Genomic DNA, 27,766 nt, shown 5'->3' with positions numbered 1-27,766 from the left:
GTAATGGGTTAATGGTGTCAAGCTATTGTGTCCTAGAAACCCAATCTGAGGTGCATTAGTATCTGGCCTCACTTTACTGTGTTTTTTTCTCACTTTTAAAGTACTTTATGAAAAGTTACTCCAACTCGCTCTCCTTTCCCTAATAGATTATCCACATAACTCTAGAAATCATTATTGTCAATCTTGTCCTCATTATCTGTTGTATTTCTTATTAACCAAATTTTTAATTTATTTGTATTTTTTGTTGACATTCAACTCTGCCTATTGTATTTTTGTTTTCATTTTGTTTCACTTAGAAGAGGATGAAGGATAAATGTGAAAACTCACAGGTTTTGGGATTATATCATTACATGTGAGGAAAACCCATAAAATCTTCTGTGCTACTGATTGCTAAACTGATACTTCATATAAATACTATGTAATTGTTAACTTTATTATATGCTTTATCTATGCAGTTTCTATTACGATCAGAAAACGTCACAGGAAGTAGAATAAAGCCAGGGAGTTTCACACTTCAAGATCCTACATTTCCTTAAGGAGCACAAACACCACACAATAACAGATATTATATATTAAGAACTAAGGTTAATTTATAATTTACAGATATTACATTTCTTATTCATTTATTTTATGTTTTGTTTATGTTTTACTTATATCACATTACTTTGCTGTGTAACTTCATTTTACTAGAGTGTATTCACTGTGTAATTCATACAGTAAATTAGAGTCAGTAGGTTACACAACAAATGAGTTATTAAAACCAATGGTACAGTGCTAAAATTGTACACAAAACTTAGTCAATAACATTTAATTTCTTGATGAATACACCAGTAATGCCAAATCTAGTTTGAGATGAAAGATTAAAACTTATTTCTGAAATACTGCACTCTTTTCTCAAGTGCCGTTAATAATATTTTCATGGCAGAGCCGTTAGAGTTTTGATGAGAACAATATATAGTTTATGAGCTACAGCTCATACAGTATGAAGAGTAATAAACCAGTCTGGTCCAATGAACAACTCTCGTTTAAATTAAAAGTACGCTCCCAAGTCCAAAGATCATCTACAGTGTACTGTATGTGGTATCAGTACCTATAATCAAGGCTACTGATTAATTTATGAAATAGGAGTTTCAAAAGATATTAAGCTTGTTCCTCATGTAGGCCTTGGGATAGTAGAAAGTACTATTTAAAGTCACCAGTGCTGTTTCCGGAGTAGTGAGTACTCTGATAACTATATAACAACAAAAGGATTTGTATTTACACTTTAATAAATAAATATCAATGTAATTACTTATTTTATTAACTTAAGTTTCATAAAATAATTTTCTAAAATACATTTTTAATATTTTGTGGTGTTTTCTTTTTGTGTAAAAGTTTCAACAAGCCTTTTGGTGTTTATTCACAATGTTCTTTATATAGTACATACTGTTTTCATGAAACAAAAATGATTGCCTAGTACCAGACTAACACCAGTTTCACATAAAATTATAATGTAAAAAAATTCATGAAGGATAAATTAAGATTTAAGAAGGAAAAAAAAACAAGTACATGATATAAAATAGAAGTGCATGGAAGATTTAATGGCAGATGTTTGCATATTGTTGATTGTAATTATTTCAGGATTCCAGTAATGGACTTGAAAGCAGGATCACCTTTCTCTTTTCCAGTTAAGACTGCATTTCTCAGGCCAGGCATCTCAGCAAATGGTAAATAGGCTTCACCTGTACATTTAAAATTAACACTTGGCATAATCAGGTTAATGAAACTGAAACAAAGAAAAGCATATTATAGCTCCATCTGCTGGTAATTTGACTGAGAGCATGAAACTTGTCTCACTGTGACTCATTGTACTTTTGTGGAAGTACAAATGGAATAATAATGTAGTTGAACTATTGCATGATTGTGTGGGTTATTCCTGGTTGTGCCCCTTTTTTGTCTATGCTATGAAAAATCTTTAGGCTGCCTGTGGTTTTGAGATATAGTACAATTAGGAAAGATTTCTTTCCTAAGGCCAACTTGAATATGACGTTGAAATATTGCATTATGATATTGGGACAAATGAAAATGCTTATTTAATTAGGAATTCATCTGTTTTTGTCTACTTCTGCTCTTGAACACAATGCACATAAATCTAGGTTTTACAACATGTAATGTGTTACATACTGGCCTTTACCTTTTGGACAACAGAAGCAAAGGCATTGTTTGATGTAGCCATTAAGTGAAAAAACAAGGGGTAACAAGTAGTAGCATGTACTATATGCAAATATGCAGATTTATAAGTACAGTGCTTCTGTTGCCTGGTAAGACAGGTTTCTTTGGCAATACTTGTATCTTATGATCATTAGTGTGCAGGTCAGCACACTAATATCAAAGTAAAATGTTGACTGTATGTCCATTGAGATTTGAATTGGTCTGCATTGATTCACTGTTATATTCCACTCTTACCATAAGGAAGGCCAGACTTTTTTCTGGAGTCTTCAGTATCAAAGAAAGTTTCATGTTGTTCCCAGTGCTTGTCACAGGAGGCACACAGAAAGCTGGATTCAAAGAACATACAACGGCATCCTGTAAAACATCAAATGAAATGTGTATTTTAGAAATGCAAACATGATGTGTGAGATGAGTATTTGTTGAATAGGTGCAATAGGCACAAGGCAGGTTACGACCTGGAAATTATACCAGTCCATCACAGACACAGATTCGCACACACTCACATTTGGGCCAATTTTCCCAGAAGCCTATTAACCTACCAATATATCTTTGGATTGTGGGAGGAAACCAGAGCACCCCGAGAAAATCCACACAAACTTGGGAAGAACATGCAAACTCCACACAGAGAGCACTCTAGAATTGAACCCAGGACCCCAGTGCTATGTTGCAGCAATGCTAACATCTATGCTCCCATATACTGTATTGCAGCTTACACTGAAGGGTGTGCATCTTAAACTGAAGGATGAGAGGTGATTCTCTGCAGTGACTCTTCTATGCAGCTGTGGTTAGACACTTTCATGCTTTTATGTGGCCTTTTTCAGTTATGTTGTTTAAGTCCCATGGCAGGAACAGGAAGGCAACCACACAATATCAGAACACCTGAACATGAAACACTGAAAGCAATTGCATTAAAAAGCCTTTACCTCAAGGTATAAGCTTGCTAATGTAAGTAACAATTTGTCACCCTCACTTAATGATAAAATGTGCCTTTAACATACAGTAGCTTTTATATTTTTGAAGCTTCTACAGAGTTTTGTACCTTTCTTCTTACACCTATGGGTGGTTGGGTCATGCTGCTCGTGAGAATGTTTGCATTGACACCCTGCCCTCCAAGCAGAGGTATCAAAGCCTGGCCGCTTCCTCAGCCAGAATTCACCCACTTCCTCTGGCCGTGATGGTATGAAGGCGAAGGCTGCACAGCGGCAGGAATGTACAATGCATGACACTTGCACATCACCTCCTGAGAGAAGCAAGAGAAGTCTTAAGGCATTTTCGGAAAGAAGACAAATACAAGAGTGAGAACAGAACCTTTGGACCATTAGCAAAACTAGAATTTAGAATGATCCTAACATAAACTATTATAGATTATTCTTAAATGAAGCTTTTAGATTGCATTAAATTACATTAGATAACAACATAAGAAAGGTTTCATTCTTGAAGGAAGAAAAGGCTGTATCTTCAACAAATTGTCTGGTAAGCTTATTCCAGATTCCTACAATCTCAGTTATAAAAGGACTTAGATAAGGACATGAGTACTGCCATTTGTTTGAGGGCTCTGGATTGAAAAACTGAACAAAAATCTTTTTTTTTGTTATCTATGGTGAAAGAATAACAACACATTCAGAGGGTGAGACTTGGAGGCGTGTTTAAAGATAAACTGCCGAGCTGTGAGATACAGTAGCATACCTGTGTAGCTCTTGTGTTCATTCAGACGATGTCCACAGAAACACTTGGACTCATCTCCAACACGGAAACAGTCCCACAAATAGTCTGGACATCTCCATCCAATATAAATGCCTGTTACATCCCATAAAAGGTAATTGAAAATGTTTTTGTAGTATTATTGTGCATTTGACAAAACACTGAATGAATAAAACAGGTACAGCCATTTCTACTATACTATTAATACAAAGGACATTGAAAATTATAAGGATGAATTTTAGGTGAGCAAGAGTGAAGGCTTGATGCTTGATCTAAGCATTTATCCTTCTGCACTCTTAGTTTTATGTAGGTTGTTTGGTTTAGGATATATTTCCGGAATCTTTTTCTTCTCACCAAAACATCTATGAAGATGGCTTTCACTATTTGTATAATGGATTATTACTTACCATAACTCACTTGGTCAGCTATAAAATGCTGATCTTTATCTACTTTCTGTTTTTCTCCCCCTGCATTTCTATGCTGTGAATGAAACAAGCCTCCATTCTGCAATGTGTCTTTGTATTTGCTTCATTCACAGATATGGTACCATAAGTGATGATACATATGAAGTAAGACAATTATGCAGTGTAGCATACCTGTCTGAATTGCTTTCATAGCTGCATCCGTTTCTGGGTCGAACAGTTTTTTCACACTCTCTCCAAACTGCTCTCTGTGCATTGCCTTGGCAACAGACACAATATCATTGCTTCTTGCAGGTACTATGGGTTTCACCGTATACCCTATAAATAAACAGCACAGATTTTTGCTCACAGCAGATGAAAAGAAGAATCTGAATTTAGTTCCCTTTCTGTAAATGGCCACATTATAAAAAAATTATATTGATCTGAAATCAGAGGATAATTCTGAAATCTGAAATATTGGATAAAGAATGACAAGTGCTCTTAAGTTTCAACACCACCAAAATCATCGGTACATTTTTGTTTTTGCTTATGACTTCTTTACGAATAATCTCTAAGTATTAAAGTGAATATTGTACTTTACTACTGTGCTGTATTAAAGTAAAGCAAATACTGTCTTTAAAGTTCTCTACTTTAACAAACACTTTTGTTTTGGAGATACTTCAGGTTCAGCATGTGTAGAATACAATTTACATTTGAGAGTAAGACAACGTACATATTAATCTGAGGACAGGAGGCACTTTACTATACAAAGAATTGTGGGAGTCTGGAACCTGTTACTCATAATTCTTTTTGTAGGCGACTGAAAAGTCTCCCCCACTTTGAAACCTTTGTAAGGTACTTTATGGTTTCAAAATTTTACAAGCACTCAAAACAGGAGTTATGTTGACATGAGTTTTTGATTTTATCAGGAATTTTGATCAAGTCACCAGAGAGTGCTGTGGAACTAGATCTACTGTAGGCAGTGTCTCTATGTTACAAAGTACCTTCCATTTTTGATGATTAAGTAGATGATGGTCACTGAGATATTCAGATGGCTTACATTTTTTGTGCTGTTCTCCTACTTCATGCTTTAACAGCTTTAACCCGGAGTTGCTTTCATAGCTCCTTAGTTTTCATGGTTGAGTCTTTGCTTGAAATTCACTACCTGACCAAGAAATCTCACAGAAAAGGGTGTTTTTGTTATGAAATCACAAGTACCACTATAATTAATATTGTGGCTCAATAAGGTAATTTTGTGCACCTAAAGTAGTTTAATTTAGATTTGCCACACCCAAATGTCTTGAATACCTTAGTAATCATGACTTTTCAATTTTTTCTTAATATTATCTATTTGGTTCTTTCTTTGTGGGGATGGAGGGGTTGTTTGCTTTAAATATGTGAAATCAGTTACAAGCATATATGTAACAAATATTAATTGCTACTTCCAACAGATCTGAATGCAAACATTAAACAGGAAAGATCTGTGTACTTGCACTGAACACTGCAAGTATGATGTAAACCAACAGAAAGCAGAGTTTTGAATGAAATGTCCCTCAGGCCAAGGATGGGGTACATTTGCTGGTAAGTGATTAGCTCTTAGTTCCTTTGCCCAAGATGAAATGAGTAGATTAATTGACTGAAAACTATTATCTGCAACTGCCTTTGATTGTACTAACAGTGGCCTGACCTGGATTGTGTAGATTCTCTGTACCATAACGCCTTCCATGCTTCATTTAAGGTGCATTAGAATTGGATCTTATACAATATAAACCCCTGCATTATGTAATTTAAACTAATGCACTTTGACTGCACATAGCTTATTAAACTTCTGTGACTTGTATTACTTGTATAATGGAACAAGTAATAGGTTTATTCCATGCTGAAAAAAAGAAGAAAGAGAACACAACGTTTCGGCCGTGGAGCCTTCTTCAGGTGTGAGAGAGACAGGGCAGTAGGCAAAGGTAAAGTAGCGGGAGAACAAAGGTTGAGAGGGAGGAGGAGTGAGAGGCGGGAGCAGGGGACAGAAAGAGAGGCCAATCAAGAGGTGTGAAGTCAGAATGGGTACAGAGAGGTGTGAAATGAAACTTCCAATGAATGGAGAAAATTTAAAAGAACAGTAATCTGTTGTTAAGGGAAGGGAGAATGTGTGATCCTAGCTGCAGAATAATTTTAGTTTCGGTGGTCTTTCTGATGTATGAGTTCTGAAAACCGTCTTTGAGAACACAGACGGAGAGATTAGAGTGGTCGTGGCCGTCAGAGGTGAAATGAGAAACAATGGGCTTGGAGAGATCTTTAATCTTCACAGCCCTGACGTGTTCTCTGAAGCATCTTCACAGCCCTGACGTGTTCTCTGAATGTTTTATGTTCTTGACTCCCACTGGGTAAAAGTGGGTGAATAACAATAGAACACCAAATTAATAACATAAAAACAGCAACAAAAACCAGTTATGGTAATAGTGATGATGACTGTAAATGCATACATGAGCAATATACATACTGAAGGTAATCCACACCTAATACTGCACTTGGTATCAAGCCAGTAGTACAATAATGCCTCAGTTCCAGCTTAATCTGTACTAACAGCTTTTTTGTGATGGTTTCAGAGATATGAGATTTATAGCCACATGTTGATTTTGATTTGAAGCCTTCAAATAATGATGCATTGTACTTACCTTTAGTAACAATGGAGGCTTTCTTCAGACACATGGTGGTTTGGTTTCCTTGGGAATAGTGTAACTGTTCTCTTTTCTTTCCTCCTGTCACACTTGCACTGGCCTTTACTTCCCTGTTTCCTTTAGCAGCCATTAAGCTACTTTTCCTTTTTTTCCCCAAACAGAAAAACACCAAAAATGTTCTTCAAAACTTTAGAATATTCTCAGAATAAAAGGAAAGTGCTTGTTCATGCCCAAGTAATGTGAGCTGTACAAGACATTACTATACGCAAATACAGGCTGATAGCAGTGTGCTATTTCTGTCAGTCCAAATATTTTAAATCCAGAAAGTTTAATCTTACCTCCCTTGTTATAATCAGCTGATTAGGGATATTGCTTTGATCATGAATGTTTTTCCTTAGCTGGTTTTCTGTACCCAGTACTGAATAGTTCTGTCTGTTTACAACAATTCTTACTAGCAACAGCCATTATAATGAGATGGGAGGGATTCTGTTAGTCACACATAAACCCTGAATAGCAACAAAACAATAAAAGAAAGAGGCTGTGCTTTATTGAAACTAGTGGAGGTTTAGACTCCTGTAGCTTCATGTTTCAGCACCTGTTGACAAATGTTTGCAATATTAGATTAGCAGTATCATTAATTACACTAAAAAGGGTGGCACTAACCTTGTTTGGTTTATTTCCTGCCTATGGAATAATTCCCTATTTCATGCAAATCCCCACTTGCACAAGAACTGCCTTTTTTTCTTCTAGAGAACTATATACAGTATGTCACTTCTGAATATAAATAGGCTAAATTGTATATATATATACCTCTATCCAGCTTTGTGGAACAAAACCTAGTCCCCAGATTAGGCATTATTACATCACAGTTGTATACAGTAGACCTGTCAGTGCATGGATACAACGGACATATTGAATTTAATTTGCCAGGTATTAAATACCTTTAATCAGCAGCAACCTTAATCTGAATTAATAGTATACTTTGTTTACAAGGGCTCTTCTCTCTCTGCTAAAACTATAGAATATGGTTGCACACCTTACAATTTATATGTAAATTATATTTTTTCATTTTACACTATATGAAATTATGGCGATACTTAAGGAGCCAAGGCAGTGTTTTGTTAGCCACATTGAAATATTATGAACTATTTTAGCTGACCAATTTGTCCAACAGGACTTGCTTTCAGTATAGTCACTGAACTATAAAAAGTAACCATGCAAAATACTGATACTACTATAAATAAACATGCGTATAATCAAAAGAAACCAGCACTTTTAATATTTCAACAAATAATACAATAAGATTCTAAGGGTTTATTTAAAATGCATGAAATATTGTTTGTTTAATTTAGACTTGATATAAATTGATAGTAATGATGTCAAGGAATTTCCCAAGAATTTATAAAGATAACATAAAGGTGACATACTGTAAGGGTTTAGTGTCCCTTTACCAGATACTGGCAGTTTTGTCAATCTTACAAACAATTAATCAAGTGCAAATAAAACCTCAATGTGTCTTTAAAAACATGCCCACAAGGTGTCAGAGCAGGATAAAAAAAATATCCTCGCTGTATGCAGACATTTGTTTCCAATATGAAAAGATATAAATTGCAAGCTTGGTTAGAAGTATAGGAAATATTAATATCTGTGGTAACAAACACAGTCTAGTGACTTACATAAGTGGTACTGTACTGCACAGTATATAATTTTTTCCTCTGTAAAACGCTCTGTCAGTTGTTTTGGTGTGGATAGTTTTAACAGTGTCTGTCTGACAATTTGAGAAACAAACATGAAGGGTCATGAAATTCGTTAGCTTTCCATATCATGCTAAGCTTTGTGTAATGGGCAAATTAATATTTTTATCTTCATTTAGTTTTCATGTATTTGCTCATTTTTATGTTCAGAATTTAAAATCTCTATTTTTTAAGGCTAATATTGTCCATTCTAGTGTTACAGTATTTCTGTGAAGTGCCTGTGTGTGAATATTCAATATAAACAAAATAGATAATAACATTTTGCTCATATGAACCAATCACAGGCTGGTAGGATGACACAGTGCTTAGCTTTGCAGCTGGGGTCCTGTGGTGCAATTTTCATGAAGTTTGTATGTTCTCCCTGTGCCTGTGTGGGTTTTCTCCACAATCCAAAGACATACTGGTAGGTTAATTCATTTCTGGTAAAACTGGCCCTGGTGTGAGTGTGTGCCTGTTTGTGTCTGTCTGTGCTCTGTGATGGACAGGCATCCCATTCATGGTACAGTATATCCTGCCATTCCCCCATGCTTGCTGGGATACGTTCCAGCTCCTCCGCAACCCTGTATTGGATAAAGCGGTTAGAAAATAGATGGATGGATAAACCAAAAGCAGTAAATGTCAGACACCTTTAAAGGTTTTATCTTATAAAACCACTGAAAAAGAACTTCCTTAAATGGTTCGATTTCATCCCAGTGTGTGCTATGAAAGTAGAGTCTAATTTTGAATGAGTAAGGAGAAGTCAGGAAGAAAACTGCACCTCTCTTTACTCACTCTCACATTCTCTTTTGCTCTTCTATCCCTAATATGTTTGCCTTACATTACTGCCGTCACCCTAATTCCTGTATACTGTATATCTGAAGAAGGAATTCACAACTGTAACTGTGTATACTTTTCTTTAATTTTCAGCATGGCATTAACTTCTATTTGGGTTTCTATAAATGCCAGACCACAATTTAAAGGAGACCAGACTTTTAAAAAGAAAAGACAGGAGAGTCTGGAGAGGAACGTAAATGTGGACTTTAATCAGACCTTAACAAGTTGTAAAAATACACATCTCAAGTCTTTCAGTGATAAGTGGCATTGTTTTTTGAGAAGTACTTTAAGTTTGATTGTGCTGCTACCAACTGTAGGGCAATAGGAGTTTCTGAACAACAGAGTTTTTTAACTCCTTGACTGCTCTATTTGATATGTTTAGTTTACAGAATTTGTGGGAGTGGTTCTGATGAAGCTGAATATTCATGCTGACTTTCACTCCAGTGATTCTAACTGTTGCTTAAGCACTGAATCACCTCTAGAGTGAGAACTGACTAGAAAAGAAATAAAGAAAACACAGCATGGAAACACTATACACCACTTATCAAGAGAATAAGGTTTCTACCTTTTGCATGTTGGAGGCAGTGGAGGCAGACACATGCTTATCCAGGCTCTATTAAGGAAATAGGACAGAACTAGAAATTAGCATTTGCAACCTGATACAAATTCTGTGTCACAGACATAAAGCTTCCAGACGCACTACTGTCCTTTCACATTACACCCCCAACCAATCTGTCCTGTTGACGAAAAATTCAGCATAATGACTTTACCAGTGTCATGTCTGTCTAAAAATTTCAGTGCACATGCTACAAAAGAGATAGTCATCTTCCTCATACCTTTTTTTGATTTGTAGTAGTCATAAGTGATATGTGTTATTTGCTGCTATTGATGTCCCATTTTTATTTTGTTTCATCGAAATAGCAGAATGTATGTTCATCTAAGACCTTCTTGTTCATTTGTTCATAAAAGTAGTGTTTTCTTTAGACGTTATCGAATACGGTCAATGACTGCTAGAGTCTTGAATGCTAACTGAAAAAAGTAGTCATGGCAAACACATGAAGGCCAAACAAGTTTTCTCACATCACATTTTGTGTGCGGTCTCTAGGAGAGTATCGACAAAGTTCGATCAAGCACGGTGCTGAAAGTTATCTTTCCACTCCTTTCATGTCAGTGCCTGTAAATAGCCACCTCACAAGTCTAATGAGCCTCAAACTAAATTCCCATGTCTTCCACCTGAAGGTTAAAAAACAGACATTTATTAAATAATATTTCTTTATGTACTTTCAGATACCATAGTGTAATTATCTGCTCCATCTGGTTATAGTTTATGAAAATAAGACACCAGATAACCTCAAGTGTACTCTTTGTGTTCACATCTTGTGCCTGATGTTTTTGTTTTTATCTCATCCCAACCTGTATAAACAAAATACCAAAGCTCAATGACAGCATTTCTTCCATGCAGTCTGATCCAGGGTCAGGTAAAGGCTGTAGATTGTACTGGTTCACTTAGATTTGGCAGCAACCATCCTTTGGTATTTACTTTGCACTGAAAAACAAATAGTAGTTTTAAAATGAACATATTTAATCAATGTAATACCGTGCCTTGTAGTAACAAGGACTGTGCAGTACAATTTAGTTAGTGAAAGTTAACTACAGATTTACTCAACAGGTTTCCAAAGCGATGTGTAGTATTCTTAGACTGCTTAGCAGAGATGTTCATGGCATTAACATACACTAATAAAGACAGTGGGAAATTGTGTTTCTCACTAAAGTAATTTTATTCTTTTTAAGCGTAATATACATGTTAAGTGTGTTAAGCCATGTATACTGTTTTAAAAATCACTAGACAGACACCCTAGAATCTTCAAGTTCTCATTGCAATCAGTGACTGAGGGACAAACCAAGAATATTTAAAGGGCAAAAGTGATTTGAATTAAATAAATGAACCTCCATTACAAAATGACACAATTGGTGTTCACATGGGTGTGTTGTTTAACATTAATCCATCAGGTTTTAGTATACACACCTGAAAAAACAGCAGCAACAAGTGCTTGTTTATAGCAGTATACAGTACTACACATTCCTAGAAAAAGTAACATGGAAAGGATATATGCAGTATAAGCTACAGCTAGTGAAAATTTTTTCATTGCAAATATGGCTTTTGAGATTATAATGAAGTTCTATACTCTTAAATGGTCTTGAAAAACTCTTGTTGTCTTTTTCAAGACCGTTGTTAACATATCTTGATATCTGTTGGATCTGAGGACAAAAAATAAAAACAATCAATTTATAATGTTTGTCTTTCATTCTGAAAGGCCTTCTTTGTCAGTTAATATTCTTGGCATTTAAATTTAATCTTAAAGCCACACAGTAAGAGAGGCACAACAATATTTTCTTCTGTTTTATTAAGATATAATTGAATAGATTCAACCTTTTTGACATCAGACTCATAGAAAACAACATACTGTCGCCTGGCAAGCCATAAAAACCAGTTGGGATAAGATATGCCTACTCATGGGATAAAGACTCCAGGGAAGAGTTTTGTTTTAGGATTAGTCATTCTATCCTACCACTAAGGCATGTATTACCATGAATTAACTTTACTCTTCTAGCTCCCACAAAGGTATTTGAAAATATATCAGTGCAGAGGATCTTGGACTAGGAATGAGAAATAATGGTCAAGCTTTTCCTGTAGTTCTATATAGTGCTTACTTAATGTTTTTTTTTTTAATTTATTGTGAAAAAACACTAAACACTAAGACATATTAAAAAATGTCTAACAAAAAAACATATACATACATTTCTCAACAGAAATGATAATAATATGGAAACATAGCCAGCAGCCATATCATCCTGCAACTCACCATTAGCAACCCACTGAAGCTCAGCAGGTGTGGGCCTGGGCAGTACCTACTGTAGATGGGAGACCTCCTGGGAAAAGCTAAGGTTGCTGCTGGAAAAGATATTAGAGGGGCCAGCAGGGGGTGATCACCCTGTGGTCTGTGTGGGTCCTAATGCCCCAGCATAGTGACAGGGACACTATACGGTAAAATCATGCCATCTTTTGGACGAGATGTAAAACATCTGAGGTCCTGACTCTCTGTGATCATTAAAAATCCCTGGGTGTTTTTAGAAAAGAGTAGGGGTGTTACCCCGGCGTCCTGGCCAAATTTCCCATTGGCCTTTATAAAAATTATGGGCTCCTAATAATCCCCGACTATTATTTAGTTGCATCATTCTGCTCTCCTCCCCACTAATAGCTGATGCGTGGTGAGTGTACTGTTTCCTCTCACAGTCCAAAAAAGCACTGTACTGGTAGGCTAATTGACTTTTGGAAAAACTGTCCCTGGTGTGAGTGTGTGTGTCTGCATGTGTCCTGCACCGCACTGGCATGCCATTTAAGATGTATCCTGTTGTGTGCCTGTTGCTTCCCGAGATTGGCACTGGCTTCCCTCCCTTCCCTTTTTTTATTCACCTGGCCAGAGGAGTCCCTGTGTAGAAGATGGTGGTATGATTCTCCCTCACCACCACCCTGATATGATCCCAGCCTCAGTTTCAAGTACTCTGGAGATGGTGGGGGTGGAGTTCTGCTGAAAAAAGAATGCAGGGATGGAAGTCAGATGTTTCTTATTTATATACTGTGCAGAGCAGGTGATTGTTTGAAATCTTGGCTTGTCCTCTCCTTGAACTTTTGAAGCTATGAAGTCCACATCTTCATGATCTTTTTCTTTTCTCCTTCTGGCTAGTTTTGGCTAGTTGCACTGGGAGTAGCAAGCTTTTTGTATCAGAATGTGGACATGGTAAAAGATGCTTTGCTTAATATATTACCATTTACACAGTAGTGCTTCACAGAAAAGTATCCCCACCCTCCCAATGCTGTCCCCTTTTGTTGAAGTATAAGTGATGTAAGACATTTTTTACTGGGAACTTGAATTCATGGGTGAAAGAAGTTAAATATCAGAAGACATTGCTTGATTGCCTCGCAATTAATTTTTGTAAAACTGGCCTACTAAATACTGTAGATTAAGCTGCTTCTTTCTAATTTTTTTCTGCATTTTTTTGTATTTCAGAATTGTAACAGATCACCCAGTTCATGAACTTTGCTGCAATCACGAACCTCACCCTGGTTTTTCTTTAAAAGGAAGCAGTTAGTAATAGTAGATGATAATGCTAATCAAATGCAGTTCTGATTCATAATCAGTTACTATGGAGATTATTTGAGACTCCTCACCTAGAAAGCTAAAGTAGTCATACTAGTAGTGTAGGGTGGAGAAACAGATACACTGTCAACACTGAATCTACTGTAAGTAAGGCAATGTATTGTTTTTAGGTTTCAGCAAACCTACAGTAAATTGCTTTTAGGTTTCAGCAGCATTTTAATATAAATCCGCATTCCAGCATGACAGGAAGGAGTGGAATTCCCAGCAAGGAAATGCTATCCAAGATGTGTTGTTTTTAAAAACACGTATTTGAGAAATCATGAAAACAGCCAGAAACTGTTTGAATCACTGTGATAGCAGCATTTTATAAAGGTTTATATGACTGATAATGAGAGTTTAATAAGTCTTATATACTATACACAGTACTGCACTGATCTCTTTCTTTCACACGTCTGAAAAAATACAAATGTTCTATCCTCTGATAAGTTTAGTATCCTTCATTATTTTGCTGCCATATACTGACCCACCATTTTCTTATTGGAAATGAACCATAAAGTGTTTCAAAATTATAGTGCTTTCATCATTAAGGAAAGAAAGGACATTACTTGTAGGTGCAGGTTAATTCTGCATTGCACCCTGTGCCTCTCACTTTAGACTCAGTATGTTCCTCAAAGGGTAAATAAAGTAGTTACTGAACCTGAATGTACGTAAAAATAATATACATTACTATACATATAATGGTATAAGTAAATGTAAATAAAAAGGGAATACAACTAAACAAGATTTTTTGTCCTCATGTTTCATGCATTTGAGTTATTCCACAGTAAAGATGCTATCAAGACTAGCAATATGGGTGTGTACAGAATCAGATCTTATCCAGGTGAGGGGCATTTATTCTATTAGTTCACAATAACATTTAACAATACATATTACATATTACATACAGAGATGGCACTGTATAAAGTGCTTTGCAATCCTTTGAGGTGAATAAGCTTACAGTATATTAAAAATGTTATCAATTAACAAAGACAAAGACAGCCTCTCTTTATGTTGCTGGCTACAGGAATGGTTCCTTGAAATGTCTTCATTATACACATATACCCCATGAAGGTGACCAAAATTTAACAACATTCTGATGAGGTCTTACTAATTTGTTTTGTAAATAATACCGCAAGTAGTAGAAGGCTACAGATTGTGAGTTTTTTTAAAATTTACTTCCCACTTATGAAACTGTTCATGTTTGTAGACTGGGCAGATATTCTAGGAGATACAGTATAACCCATTAAATTGGCTGGTGGTCTGATCCATGTACTAAACATCATCTTTTTGAATTGCTGGGGGATATATAATTGAAACAACAAAGGTTTAATTAACAATCCAGGCCTTTTCTATTTCTCCCTGAAAATATGCAAGGATATTTTTTTCTCCTGTAACAAGTGTGAAAACTTTTTTTTTTATGAATGCTTGACCAAGCAAATGACCTCTGGGCAAGACCGTGTGTGAAAAGGATGAATATGTGTGAAAATGGAGTTTTTTCATATATTAAGATGATGGCTGTCTGATGGACAATGCCTTTTCCCATCCATCTATTCACAGCTTCTAATACTAAATACTTAGTGTTTAAATTTTAAAAACTGCAGTTTAAAAACTTTTGGCCAATTAAATCCAAACTGTATCATCCTAGTTAAGATAACATTAACATTTGACACACTGTCTTTCTTGCAATCCCAAAATGGCTGTGCTACCCCCTGTTTTATTCTCACTGCTCAAACTGCCTCTGTCATTTAAAATGATCACTAACTGAAACTAAACTTGGCAGGTTTTAAGATCAACTGCTTAGCAAATTGTGGACTCTTAGCACACTGCTCCCTTTCAGGGACTGTTTGGCTAATTCATGCCAAACTTGGTAGGTATAGTGGTAATGCTGTTAATTTAAGTCATAGTATGGGCTCCTGTTGTCCACAATTTACAAGCTTCAGACTACCACTGTCTTGGAAACTGCTACTGTACATTAATTGACTTAAAACTTGGCAGGCTTCATCACATTAAAACCTGCTCCATCTGTACACCTCACACAGTGCAGAGATAATTTATATGGATTATCACCTCCTTGGCAAAACACAACTTGTGTCACTAGTGTTTTTTTAAATATGTGTTTACCTATATAGATATCCACATTATTTTATTCTAATTTACCTTTAGGTTATTTTGCAGTTCACTCAGACTGTTAAATAGGTAGTCACTTGACTGGAAGCCTGCAAAACTGCAAGATGATTTAAATGTTTTTTTACAACATTTCCTGACACTCTGTCGAAATTTTTATCAGGTTCCCCAATTAAATATTTCATGGAGAATTGATTTCATATGAAAATCTAGATATGTCATATTTGATTATTCATTCCTACGTCGGTAGAGTTAGCACAAATTCAAGGAAATATTGTATCTTCAACTGACCACAACAACTTCACAGGTACCCAGCAAGTCCAATGAGTTATTGTTGTGAAGCAAGCCAGGATATCCTGACTGATTCAGCCAAACTGGTGCTCCGCCTAATCTATTTCAATGCTTAGGGAAATAATCAGTTATTAGCAAAACTAGGATCTGAATTGGTGAATTCTGGGTAAGAGAGCTATATATTCCAAAATGCATGTATCAGATTGCTCAGGATTCGCTTCCCTTTTTTTAGTGGGACATCACTTCTAAAATTGCCTTCCCGCTGGTTACAGTCACAATCTGTTTAAGAACCCTTGCAAAACAATCTAGGAACACAACTTGCACTTTATTTGAATACTTAAAATGTTTGTGTAATATTATGTAAATCCTGGTTCTTGTTTTATCTATTACTTCGTCCTGCACTTTTTGGTGTGCAGTTGAGACCTTGTTCAAAATCATGCAAGGTTTTTGTTATCTGTAAAACTTGCTTGACAAAAACAGGGGTAAAACGTACCTTTAACACATTTCTCATTGTTATCAAAGCCAGTATAAAAAGATATCCTACACTTTGGTTTCCTCTTTAGAAGAAGGAAACATTTCAGTTTTACTTATGACAGAAGTTTAAGACCAGTTTAAAAAAAATATCAATAAGGCAATTACAAGGAGAAACAATACTGAACGTTTCAGTGGCCAGGATTAGATATAATTATTATGCGTCCTTCCCAACCATACTGTCTCCATGGCTTATCTAGAAACAATAAGTGTTCACCTTGCAATGAATCTTCACTGGTTTGTTTCAGTACAAGGTCAGTTATTATACTAACATTCATAAGAGGACTATCACTTTACTTTTGATTAGGTCTCAACAGAGGTTCAAGTGTCAACAGCATAGTCCGGTTCAGTTTGTTGATGCAATAAGTAGAGGAAGCAACCATAGGTCAGACTGGTGTGGATTACTTGTGAAGAAACAATGTAAGGCTTGAGTATTTGACCGTACTGTGCCCTGATATGCGTGACGTTTACGAGGCATCAGCTGACACAAATGACTCACAAGCAGTTGTGGGAGTGCTGTCCAATAATACAGCAAAAGCTGCAGGAACTCTGATTCTCTGTGGTTGAGGATGTGGCTTATGAGCTCCAAAACCCAACTCATTCCACAAGAGTTGAAATGGGTTAATTTCAAATGATCATGATAGCCATGATCATTATCATACAGCCCTTGAACACTAAATGTATGAACTAATGAATATGTGTAACGTTGATTATGTGAGAACGTAGAAGCGTTGGAAAATAAGCCATCTGATTGAAACTAATTGCGAAGGCGTTGCAGATGAATTTTCTGGTCCAGTTTTGATGTAGTGATTCATGAAATACCAAAACAAGAAATATTATGGAAACTAGCAGTCATCTAACAGACAAGAAACTGTTCCTAAGACAAAGATACTCCAGCTGTCTGGATTCCTTTCAGCTGTTGTCAGTTGTGACACCATGAAAATAAACACTAGAAATGTTTGGTGCTTGTTGGTCTAATGGGCTTGAGTGTATCATTATATCCTCAAATTTAATTGTGCAAAATAATGCACATTTTTTCTTGCACAACAGTTCACCAATTCAGACTGAATTTCACAAACTGTCAACTAATATGTTATATTATATTATATAATTTGGATAAGCCTGATACAGAATATTGTCTAAGGATTAATTTTAATTTAGGGTGACTACAAAAGTGTTGTGAGGATTTATCACCAGCTGTTCTGTAAGGTATTGTGAAGTTTACAGTGTGTAAAACTGTTAAATGACTTGAAATGTACAGAGCATGCGCTCCGTATCTCCCCTGTGGTGCTGCAAAACTTGCGGTGTTACATAGGGAGGTGAGCTGAGAAAAAAGTAATTCCTCATCAGGAGGGTATAAAAAAGAAACTCAAGAAGTACAAGAAAAATAAGAACAAAAAATGAATAGCACTAACAGAACATAATGGATCAATCTTTGCCATGAAATGTTCAGGCTCTGCTTCTGATGTCTTAACAGTACGAATTGTACGTGTTTGTATTCTGTGGAAGTGCACTTGCGATTTATTTTTAGCAATGACTGGAATAACTCAAAATGTACAGTGCCTTGCGAAAGTATTCGGCCCCCTTGAACTTTTCAACCTTTTGCCACATTTCAGGCTTCAAACATAAAGATATAATTTTTTTATTTTATGTGAAGAATCACCAACAAGTGGGACACAATTGTGAAGTGGAACGAAATCTATTGGATTTTTGAAACTTTTTTAACTAATAAAAAAATGAAAAGTGGGGCGTGCAAAATTATTCGGCCCCTTTACTTTCAGTGCAGCAAACTCACTCCAGAAGTTCAGCGAGGATCTCTGAATGATCCAATGTTGTCCTAAATGACTGATGGTGATAAATAGAATCCACCTGTGTGTAATCAAGTCTCTGTATAAATGCACCTGCTCTGTGATAGTCTCAAGGTTCTGTTGAAAGCGCAGAGAGCATCATGAAGACCAAGGAACACACCAGGCAGGTCTGTAATACTGTTGTGGAGAAGTTTAAAGCCGGATTTGGATACAAAAAGATTTCCCAAGCTTCAAACATCCCAAGGAGCACTGTGCAAGCGATCATCTTGAAATGGAAGGAGTATCAGACCACTGCAAATCTACCAAGACCTGGCCGTCCCTCTAAACTTTCAGCTCAGACAAGGAGAAGACTGATCAGAGATGCAGCCAAGAGGCCCATGATCACTCTGGATGAACTGCAGAGAACTACAGCTGAGGTGGGAGAGTCTGTCCATAGGACAACAATCAGTCTTACACTGCACAAATCTGGCCTTTATGGAAGAGTGGCAAGAAGAAAGCCATTTCTCAAAGATATCCATAAAAAGTCTCGTCTAAAGTTTGCCACAAGCCACCTGGGAGACACCCCAAACATGTGGAAGAAGGTGCTCTGGTCAGATGAAACCAAAATCGAACTTTTTGGCCACAATGCAAAACTATATGTTTGGCGTAAAAGCAACACAGCTCATCACCCTCAACACACCATCCCCACTGTCAAACATGGTGGTGGCAGCATCATGGTTTGGGCCTGCTTTTCTTCAGCAGGGACAGGGAAGATGGTTAAAATTGAGGGGAAGATGGATGCAGCCAAATACAGGACCATTCTGGATGAAAACCTGTTGGAGTCTGCAAAAGACCTGAAACTGGGACGGAGATTTATCTTCCAACAAGACAATGATCCCAAACATACAGCAAAATCTACAAAGGAATGGTTCACAAATAAACGTATCCAGGTGTTTGAATGGCCAAGTCAAAGTCCAGACCTGAATCCAATCGAGAATCTGTGGAAAGAGCTGAAAACTGCTGTTCACAAACGCTCTCCATCCAACCTCACTGAGCTCGAGCTGTTTTGCAAGGAAGAATGGGCAAGAATTTCAGTCTCTCGATGTGCAAAACTGATAGAGACATACCCCAGGCGACTTGCAGCTGTAATCGCAGCAAAAGGTGGCTCTACAAAGTATTAACGCAAGGGGGCCGAATAATTTTGCACGCCCCACTTTTCATTTTTTTATTAGTTAAAAAAGTTTCAAAAATCCAATAGATTTCGTTCCACTTCACAATTGTGTCCCACTTGTTGGTGATTCTTCACATAAAATAAAAAAATTATATCTTTATGTTTGAAGCCTGAAATGTGGCAAAAGGTTGAAAAGTTCAAGGGGGCCGAATACTTTCGCAAGGCACTGTAGTAAGTGATTAGTGTCTTCTCTGTTCATTTCTCTTAACTGCTTGCCAAATGCCAGTTTCATAGATCTTTTGGACCGTTTTGGCTTAACTCAGCATGTCAAGTTCCAAACACAAGCATGGCTGTACATTAGACTTTGTCAGTTCCTCCATTGTAAGCTGTTTCCCTGGACCTGGCAGTTACACTACTTTTTAGAAATAGCAAATGACCTTCGTAGACTGAATATGGTGAACTCACAGAAGATCACAGAAGAAAGAACTGAAACTCCCCTTAGTGTGAATCTGTTCTACTGTAGGATTCTGCTGCTCTTTACAATGACACAGCTTTTGCTCTTTTCCTGGTACCTACAATAACTGAATTGTGATTTATGAAGACTATGAGCCTATAGTGATTCCCCTCAAGGTGGTCAGACTCACAGTAATCGTATAGTTCTTCACCTTCAGTAAAATGTTTAAACTAGTTAGTAAATCCACTTTTTCATCCTCTTCAGAACAATGTAACACATTCACAATTCTCTGCTGCGCTCCAGGGAGCTTCTCCTTTTGGGAGTTGGCAGCTTGACGGAAAGTGTCAGCACTGTTCCTCTTAGGGATCAATTTACTCCTTCTGCCTCTGGGCAGAGTTGACTGCCAGCTTGAAATTTGGTTGTCAAACCTTCATTTGTGGTAGGCATGAGGTGCCATTCTAAGAGATTAATGATTAATTTAAATTAATCACTGGGAAATTAATTTATCCTCTTATTTTACATTTTTGAATGACCAGTGATTTGTTGTTATATCTATGAAATTTTGAAAGGGCCAGCTGTGTGCTTTTTTATATCTCACATAGGGGGAGAATGAGGAAATATCAACTACAGTCCTCTGTCCTGCCCACCTTTAAACCCTTTTTTATTTAACAGATCACAGGCCAGAGATTCAGAACTGATTCAAGTGGAGGCATGTCCATTACTGACAGCACTAAAAAACCTGCAAGGGCTCAGGAAGCCACAGGAGTTGCTGTGTTTGTTGAGACCCAGGACAGTCTTCTAAAATGGCATTTGCTGACCTAGTGACAAGTGTGATGCTAGTCTCTTCTATTACGACTGTTAAGACTATTTCAGAGTATATCACTATTCATTTTCTTTTATACCTTGATCTCACAGAGATGTTTTTTGCACTCTTTTTTCCTCTTTGAAAGCTAGGTTACGATCCTTTTGAATATTTTCATTTCTGTGAATCTGTTTGTTGTCATGAGGAATACCTGGAGTTCTGTTATTCTCATCGACCATTTATGTGCTCATGGGGCAAAATCTGGGTGCTTCTTTTCACTTAAAATGAAAGGGTGTCAAAAAACTGTACATACAAAGAAGAGGAGAAAGCTTTTAAAACAAAAAAAAAAGTAAAAGTCAAACGCCATTAATTAATTAAATTCTATGAGTCTGCCCAAATCCTACTTGTTGCTGAAAGAAGCCTTGTATTGCTTAGGACACGAGAACTTACAAATTACCTCAGCAACACATGGACCTGAGCCTACACTTGAGCAATACAGTCAGCTTTCGTTGAGGACTTTGAGACTTTGGGGATTTTTATTGTTGTTGTTGGATAGCGTAGAGTAAAAATCTACTGGAGACTTTTTGTCGAGTAGAAGAGCAGTTTATTGTACAGTATATTTGGCCAAAGAGACGCACCCTCCTTGCAATTACGAGGATTGTTTTGACAAGAAAAGTTACAGCTGACCTGTTATAAACTTATTGATAAAAAGACAAACAGCTTGAGTCTCAAAAAGGAAAACTTCAATTGTATTTGATTTCTATTGGTTAAGCAAACGTCTACAACAATTAAATATAAGATGCCTGCAATCATAAGATGTCTACAAAACCGAGCTTTATGCAGGTAGTTGCAATTGGTCTTCTATTTAAAAACAATTCATTGGAATTCTTAAAACAAGTATTCTTTGTGTCTGCAGGCCCCTAGTCTTCTCAACAGCAGATACATTTAATGTTGCAGCTCGTGGTTTGCTGAACATGGTTTACAAGGAGAAAATATAACCCTTCAACAGCTACAAATCTTGTATTGTGATTGCTTTTCTCAGGTTTAATACAATGGCTTTGAAGTCTGCCTGTGTTGTGTATGAAGTGTCTGTGTATTTGTGTTGCTCTGTGCTGATCTGTGTGATTGTGCTGACCAGCCAGGGCTCTTTTAATCACAATCATGCCTCTGAGGTCACTGCTTTCATCACAGCTAAGGGTATTGAAAAAGTCTAAAAAGAACTACTCATCTTGTGTCTCTGTATCTAGACTAATCAGTTAATATGTACTGTATACTTCTTAATAAGACTAGAAACAATGACTTGTAAAATATCCTTTAAGGAATGCAAAGTCCATTGTAATACTGTAGATTAAGTTTCTCCAAACTAACAGGGTTCTATTGCAAAATTAATATAAGTGTTATAGACTTATTAAACGTATAATGTATTGAATTTATCATCTTGAAAAATTAATTTAAAATTAATAATCGGAAAAATGAATAATCTGACGCTTAAAGATATGGCTTGCAAAACTTTTTGAGAAATACAGATTTAGGAACATTTGCTACACAAGTTCCTAATTTTATTTTTCAAGATAACTGACAATTTGCAATGTGCAGTTTTTGTTATAAAAATTAATTAATGTAAGACAAATGCTACACAGAAGGCTGGTCATCATCAATACAGCAATATCAATACAAACCAGCAGCCATAACACTCTTCAACTCACAACTGGCTGCCCACTGAAGCTAAGCAGGTGTGAGCCTGGTCAGTACCTGGATGGGAGACCTCCTGGGAAAAACTAAGGTTGCTGCTGGAAGAGGTGTTAGTGGGGCCAGCAGGGGGTGCTCTCCCTGTGGTCCATGTGGGTCCTAATGCCCCAGTATAGTGACGAGGACACTGTACTGTAAAGAGGTGCCGTCCTTCGGATGAGATATAAAACTGAGGTCCTGACTCTCTGTGGTCATTAAAAATCCCAGGGCATTTCTCGAAAAGAGTAGGGGTGTAACCCTGGCGTCCTGGCCAAATTTCCCATTGGCCCTTACCAATCATGGCCTCCTAATAATCCCCAACTATGAATTGCCTTCATTACTCTCTGCTCTTCTCCCCACTGATAGCTGATGTGTGGTGAGCGTTCTGGTGCACTATGGCTGCTGTCACATCATCCAGGTGGGGCTGCACATTGGTGGTGGTGGAGGGGAGTCCCCATTACCTGTAAAGAGCTTTGAGTGGAGTGTCCAGAAAAGTGCTATAAAAGTGTAAGCAATTATTATTAATAATACAAGAAAACTGCAAGTAGATTCACTTTCTCACAACAGAGAGTGAGAAGAGTCAAAGGAAAATAAAAATGTTTTTATAATGAATCAGCGAGTCCGTATTAACTAGTAAAGAGATTTAAAAATACAAAGTCTGTCTGGGTGGTTTATAGCAGTGAATCCTGCATCCATTGAGCATGTGGACCTGATCATTTGTCTAAACAGAAAAAGCCCTGAAAGGCAATTTGCAAATACCCTATTAACTAACCCATACTGTTGTGAGAATGTCATTCATTTGCACTTACCATAAAGGATCACACAATAGTTTACTATTAATACAAATGACATATTTTTCATCAGCATTCAATTAGTGCACACCATAGTCCCCATATCTACCAGTTTCTCAAACAAGGTCATTTTCATAATATGCTGTGGAGATCATATTCCCTGCAACTGAAAATCTTCAAAACAGTACTGACTTTCCTTTGGGATTGGCCTGTAATGCTCTTATTCACTTTTCTATATCCAAACTTTGTCGGCATTTACTTCATGTCAGAGTTTTGGGGGATTTTTAGAGATACCCGACTAAGAGATAACTCTTAGAGATAACTGATCAAGGGCTTCCCTATCACCAAATCACTAACATCTTTGGCATGAGGTTAGAATCACTCCATTTTCTATTGGGCATTTTCTTATTTGGAGGAAAATAATTGAAGTAGGACAATTGGTCAAGTAAAGGTTAAAGAGCAGGAAGCAGGTTCTTCCATTGGTCATTGACATCTGCTCTTTAGGAGGAAAGCAGAGCCTCTTAGGTGAGAGAAATCAGAGGGAAAAGGGATCAAGGAAGTAAGAGAAAGAGACTTAAGTCTCAGAGAGATACATGTTAAAAAAGAGCTCTATTTTTATACGTTATGGTTGCCTTTGTGTGTCACTTTATCAAGATGCTCAGGTTCAAAGATTCCTTACAGTACCTTTCAGGTGTTCCACATGTAATGCAACTTTTATATAATTTCAAAATATTATGTATTTATTTATATAATTTTAGGATATTAGGATGTATTCTAGAAAAATCATTCATTTAAAAATGACCATCTCACACAAAGGACATGCACAGAAATATCCGGAATATTTTATTTTAGAATCTGCAAATCTCCTTCTCTTTCCTGGTAATGTTTTATTGCACATTACAAATCAAATGAAGCAAGAATAATAAAGACTATACTACAGCTGCTTCCTGATGTGTACTTCTATATCATTTCTGAATACCTCTTGTTGTAACAGAAAAATACGTTCTGGATCCCGAGATGAAGTTTAAACAACTGAGTTTATTGCATGCAAGGAACAATAAGATCCAAGTATTGTTCGGAATATAGGTACAAAACTTACAGTATATATAGCAAACTTTAGCCATTTATGACACAAATTTTTACCATGGTAATTGGGGGAGGTCACCTGTGTTTGGACATTCCCAAGACCTTGACCACTTTGAATGGCAGGTTTTTATCTTTCCTTAGTTAGGGGGTCTCTATCTTGCACTTAGAATCTCTTATCAGTTAACTCCCCTCCCAGCCATAACTCAAAGGTGCTTAAGCCTGGAATATCTTGTGTCACAAGAAATCTCTGTGTAGAAAGAAATCAGCTAACCCCTTTTTCACATCTTATATCTTTCTTCAACCTGTGGTCAACCATGCTTATGAGCCTCAAGACCAGTGTAAAACAATGTCAGGAATCTGTGGCTGTATCATTTTCCCAGTTAAATATAATGATGTACCTTTTTACAAATAATAACAATGAAATTGTCACTTGCTCCACTCCCGGACTTTATATCCATCCAGTTTTTAAACTTTCCAGCTGCAATCTCCCGTGTCACACAAGGAGGGTGAAGACCTAAGGGAACACTCCCCCTGTTAGGTCTACTTCTCATTTGATAAGCTCCTCCTAGCTTACAACTGCAATATCATACTTTCTTTATGGGGATTTTAAATCTCAGCTTTAGAGCATGTGTCAATTTTACAAACATAAATGGTGAAATGCCTTGGGTATTTCTCTTGATATTAACATTATCTTTAAAAAATCAATAAATTGAGTAAATACAGTAAGTGCTTAGAATTAAATAAAGACATTAAAATGTGGAGCTGTGCATTACTGTGAATCAATTCATTGTATGACTTGCAAATTTATATGTGAATTACACAGACTGATTGACTCAAGATAGAAATGAATACAGCAGGAGTCTATGATCCCACAAAGTCATCTTGAGTTATACTTTTACACACAGAACAATTCATGCACACTCTTGATATTTATTAGTGATTAACTGATACACTATATCAGCAGAGCTACACATTTCCTCAGCCTTAGTTACAACAAATGATATACCCAGCTTTTCAATATCCTGATAAACCATTCTAATTCGAACGTTTTATTTATTTTTCTAATCTTTCTCAGATATTGTGAGGACAATTGTGAGAGGGACTATGAAGGCACTTTTTTTTGTGAAATTTAAATGTGATTTAATGAGATGTTTGAGGTTCAGTGAAACTCAGAAATCTTTAAAACCTTTAAACAAATCACACCCCTTCACACTACTCAGAGCATCGGACTTTGTTCTGAATGAAGAAAAAACTTAAAGAGCAAGTGTAGCTCTACTAGACAACAGGATTAGATTAGACTGCAGTTACCCTTTTTAAACACAAGACATTGTGGGCACCTTCAGAGGTTGCCTGTTTGTGATTGGTGACAGCAGTGTCATTTACCTGTTTGCAGCCTTTAAATTGCACAAGGGTGATTTGTTACTGACTCATTTCTGCAAGGCTTTATAACTCTGTACATAGGAGTGGAGTTTTGCAGGCACTGATTGAAGACTCCTGCTGGACTTAGAGGGCTATTCCAAGAGGTAGTAATTAAGATGCTAGGTAAAGTTTTCCTAGTCTTTATCCTACAAACTCTTCTTTTCCTGACTATAGTAATGTCATCAACTTCATCATCAGAAGAAGACAGCAGTGTTGAAAAAGAAAGTAAGGAGCACCATAAAGGTAAGCTGACCATTTGATTCCTCGTTTTCAATTCTTAAACACAGATTTAGGAACATTTGCTACATAAGTTCCTCATTTTATTTTTCAGGATAACTGACAATTTGCAATGTGCAGTTTTTGTTATAAAAATTAATTAATGTAAGACAAATGCTACACAAAAGGCTGGTCATCATCAATACAAGGAAACTGCAAGTGCAATTGTCATCTCGCTCATTAGAGGGCATTGGTTTCACATTCAAAATGGCATTTTGCATGTTATGTGTGTTTGAGCTAAGCTACTGTAGATTCACTTTCTCACAACAGAGAGTGAGAAGAGTCAAAGGAAAATAAAAATGTTTATTATAATGAATCAGCGAGTCCGTATTAACTAGTAAAGAGATTTAAAAATACAAAGTCTGTCTGGGTGGTTTATAGCAGTGAATCCTGCATCCATTGAGCATGTGGACCTGATCATTTGTCTAAACAGAAAAAGCCCTGAAAGGCAATTTGCAAATACTCTATTAACTAACCCATACTGTTGTGAGAATGTCATTCATTTGCACTTACCATAAAGGATCACACAATAGTTTACTATTAATACAAATGACATATTTTTCATCAGCATTCAATTAGTGCACACCATAGTCCCCATATCTATCAGTTTCTCAAACAAGGTCATTTTCATAATATGCTGTGGAGATCATATTCCCTGCAACTGAAAATCTTCAAAACAGTACTGACTTTCCTTTGGGATTGGCCTGTAATGCTCTTATTCACTTTTCTATATCCAAACTTTGTCGGCATTTACTTCATGTCAGAGTTTTGGGGGATTTTTAGAGATACCCGTCTAAGAGATAACTCTTAGAGATAACTGATCAAGGGCTTCCCTATCACCAAATCACTAACATCTTTGGCATGAGGTTAGAATCACTCCATTTTCTATTGGGCATTTTCTTATTTGGAAGAAAATAATTGAAGTAGGACAATTGGTCAAGTAAAGGTAAAAGAGCGGGAAGCAGGTGCTTCCATTGGTCATTGACATCTGCTCTTTAGGAGGAAAGCAGAGCCTCTTAGGTGAGAGAAATCAGAGGGAAAAGGGATCAAGGAAGTAAGAGAAAGAGACTTAAGTCTCAGAGAGATACATGTTAAAAAAGAGCTCTATTTTTATACGTTATGGTTGCCTTTGTGTGTCACTTTATCAAGATGCTCAGGTTCAAAGATTCCTTACAGTACCTTTCAGGTGTTCCACATGTAATGCAACTTTTATATAATTTCAAAATATTATGTATTTATTTATATAATTTTAGGATATTAGGATGTATTCTAGAAAAATCATTCATTTAAAAATGACCATCTCACGCAAAGGACATGCACAGAAATATCCGGAATATTTTAGTTTAGATTCTGCAAATCTCCTTCTCTTTCCTGGTAATGCTTTATTATTGCACAAAATCAATTACAAATCAAATGAAGCAAGAATAATAAAGACTATACTAGAGCTGCTTCCTGATGTGTACTTCTGTACCATTTCTGAATACCTCTTGTTGTAACAGAAAAATACGTTCCGGAATCCGAGATGAAGGTTAAACAACTGAGTTTATTGCAT

General features: G+C 36.6%; 1 protein-coding gene across 4 annotated transcripts; it reads right to left on the bottom strand.

Annotated features, from left to right (window-relative positions):
- Positions 1 to 1,386: 1,386 nt before the first annotated feature.
- LOC102689653 (protein FAM221B) lies at positions 1,387 to 7,740 on the bottom strand. 4 transcript variants are annotated; one of them, XM_015366649.2, is made up of 7 exons: positions 7,652 to 7,740; positions 6,986 to 7,131; positions 4,509 to 4,652; positions 3,898 to 4,008; positions 3,251 to 3,451; positions 2,446 to 2,565; positions 1,387 to 1,721 (listed from the first exon to the last, which is right to left on the bottom strand). In XM_015366649.2, exons 2-7 carry the CDS (start codon positions 7,116 to 7,118, stop codon positions 1,612 to 1,614), a joined length of 819 nt encoding a protein of 272 aa, XP_015222135.1. In that variant the 5' UTR covers positions 7,119 to 7,131; positions 7,652 to 7,740; the 3' UTR covers positions 1,387 to 1,611. The 4 variants fall into 4 exon arrangements, with proteins under 4 accessions (XP_015222135.1, XP_015222126.1, XP_069043297.1 ...); XM_015366640.2 differs by lacking the exon at positions 7,652 to 7,740 and adding an exon at positions 7,327 to 7,425; XM_069187196.1 differs by lacking the exon at positions 7,652 to 7,740 and having other exon boundaries at positions 6,986 to 7,425.
- Positions 7,741 to 27,766: the final 20,026 nt, after the last annotated feature.

The sequence above is a fragment of the Lepisosteus oculatus genome, chromosome 3 (genome assembly GCF_040954835.1).
Source record: "Lepisosteus oculatus isolate fLepOcu1 chromosome 3, fLepOcu1.hap2, whole genome shotgun sequence".
In the NCBI taxonomy this organism is placed as follows: domain Eukaryota; kingdom Metazoa; phylum Chordata; class Actinopteri; order Semionotiformes; family Lepisosteidae; genus Lepisosteus; species Lepisosteus oculatus.
The sequence above is the reverse complement of the archived record's forward strand: the minus strand, read 5'-3'. Positions and strand labels throughout refer to the sequence as shown.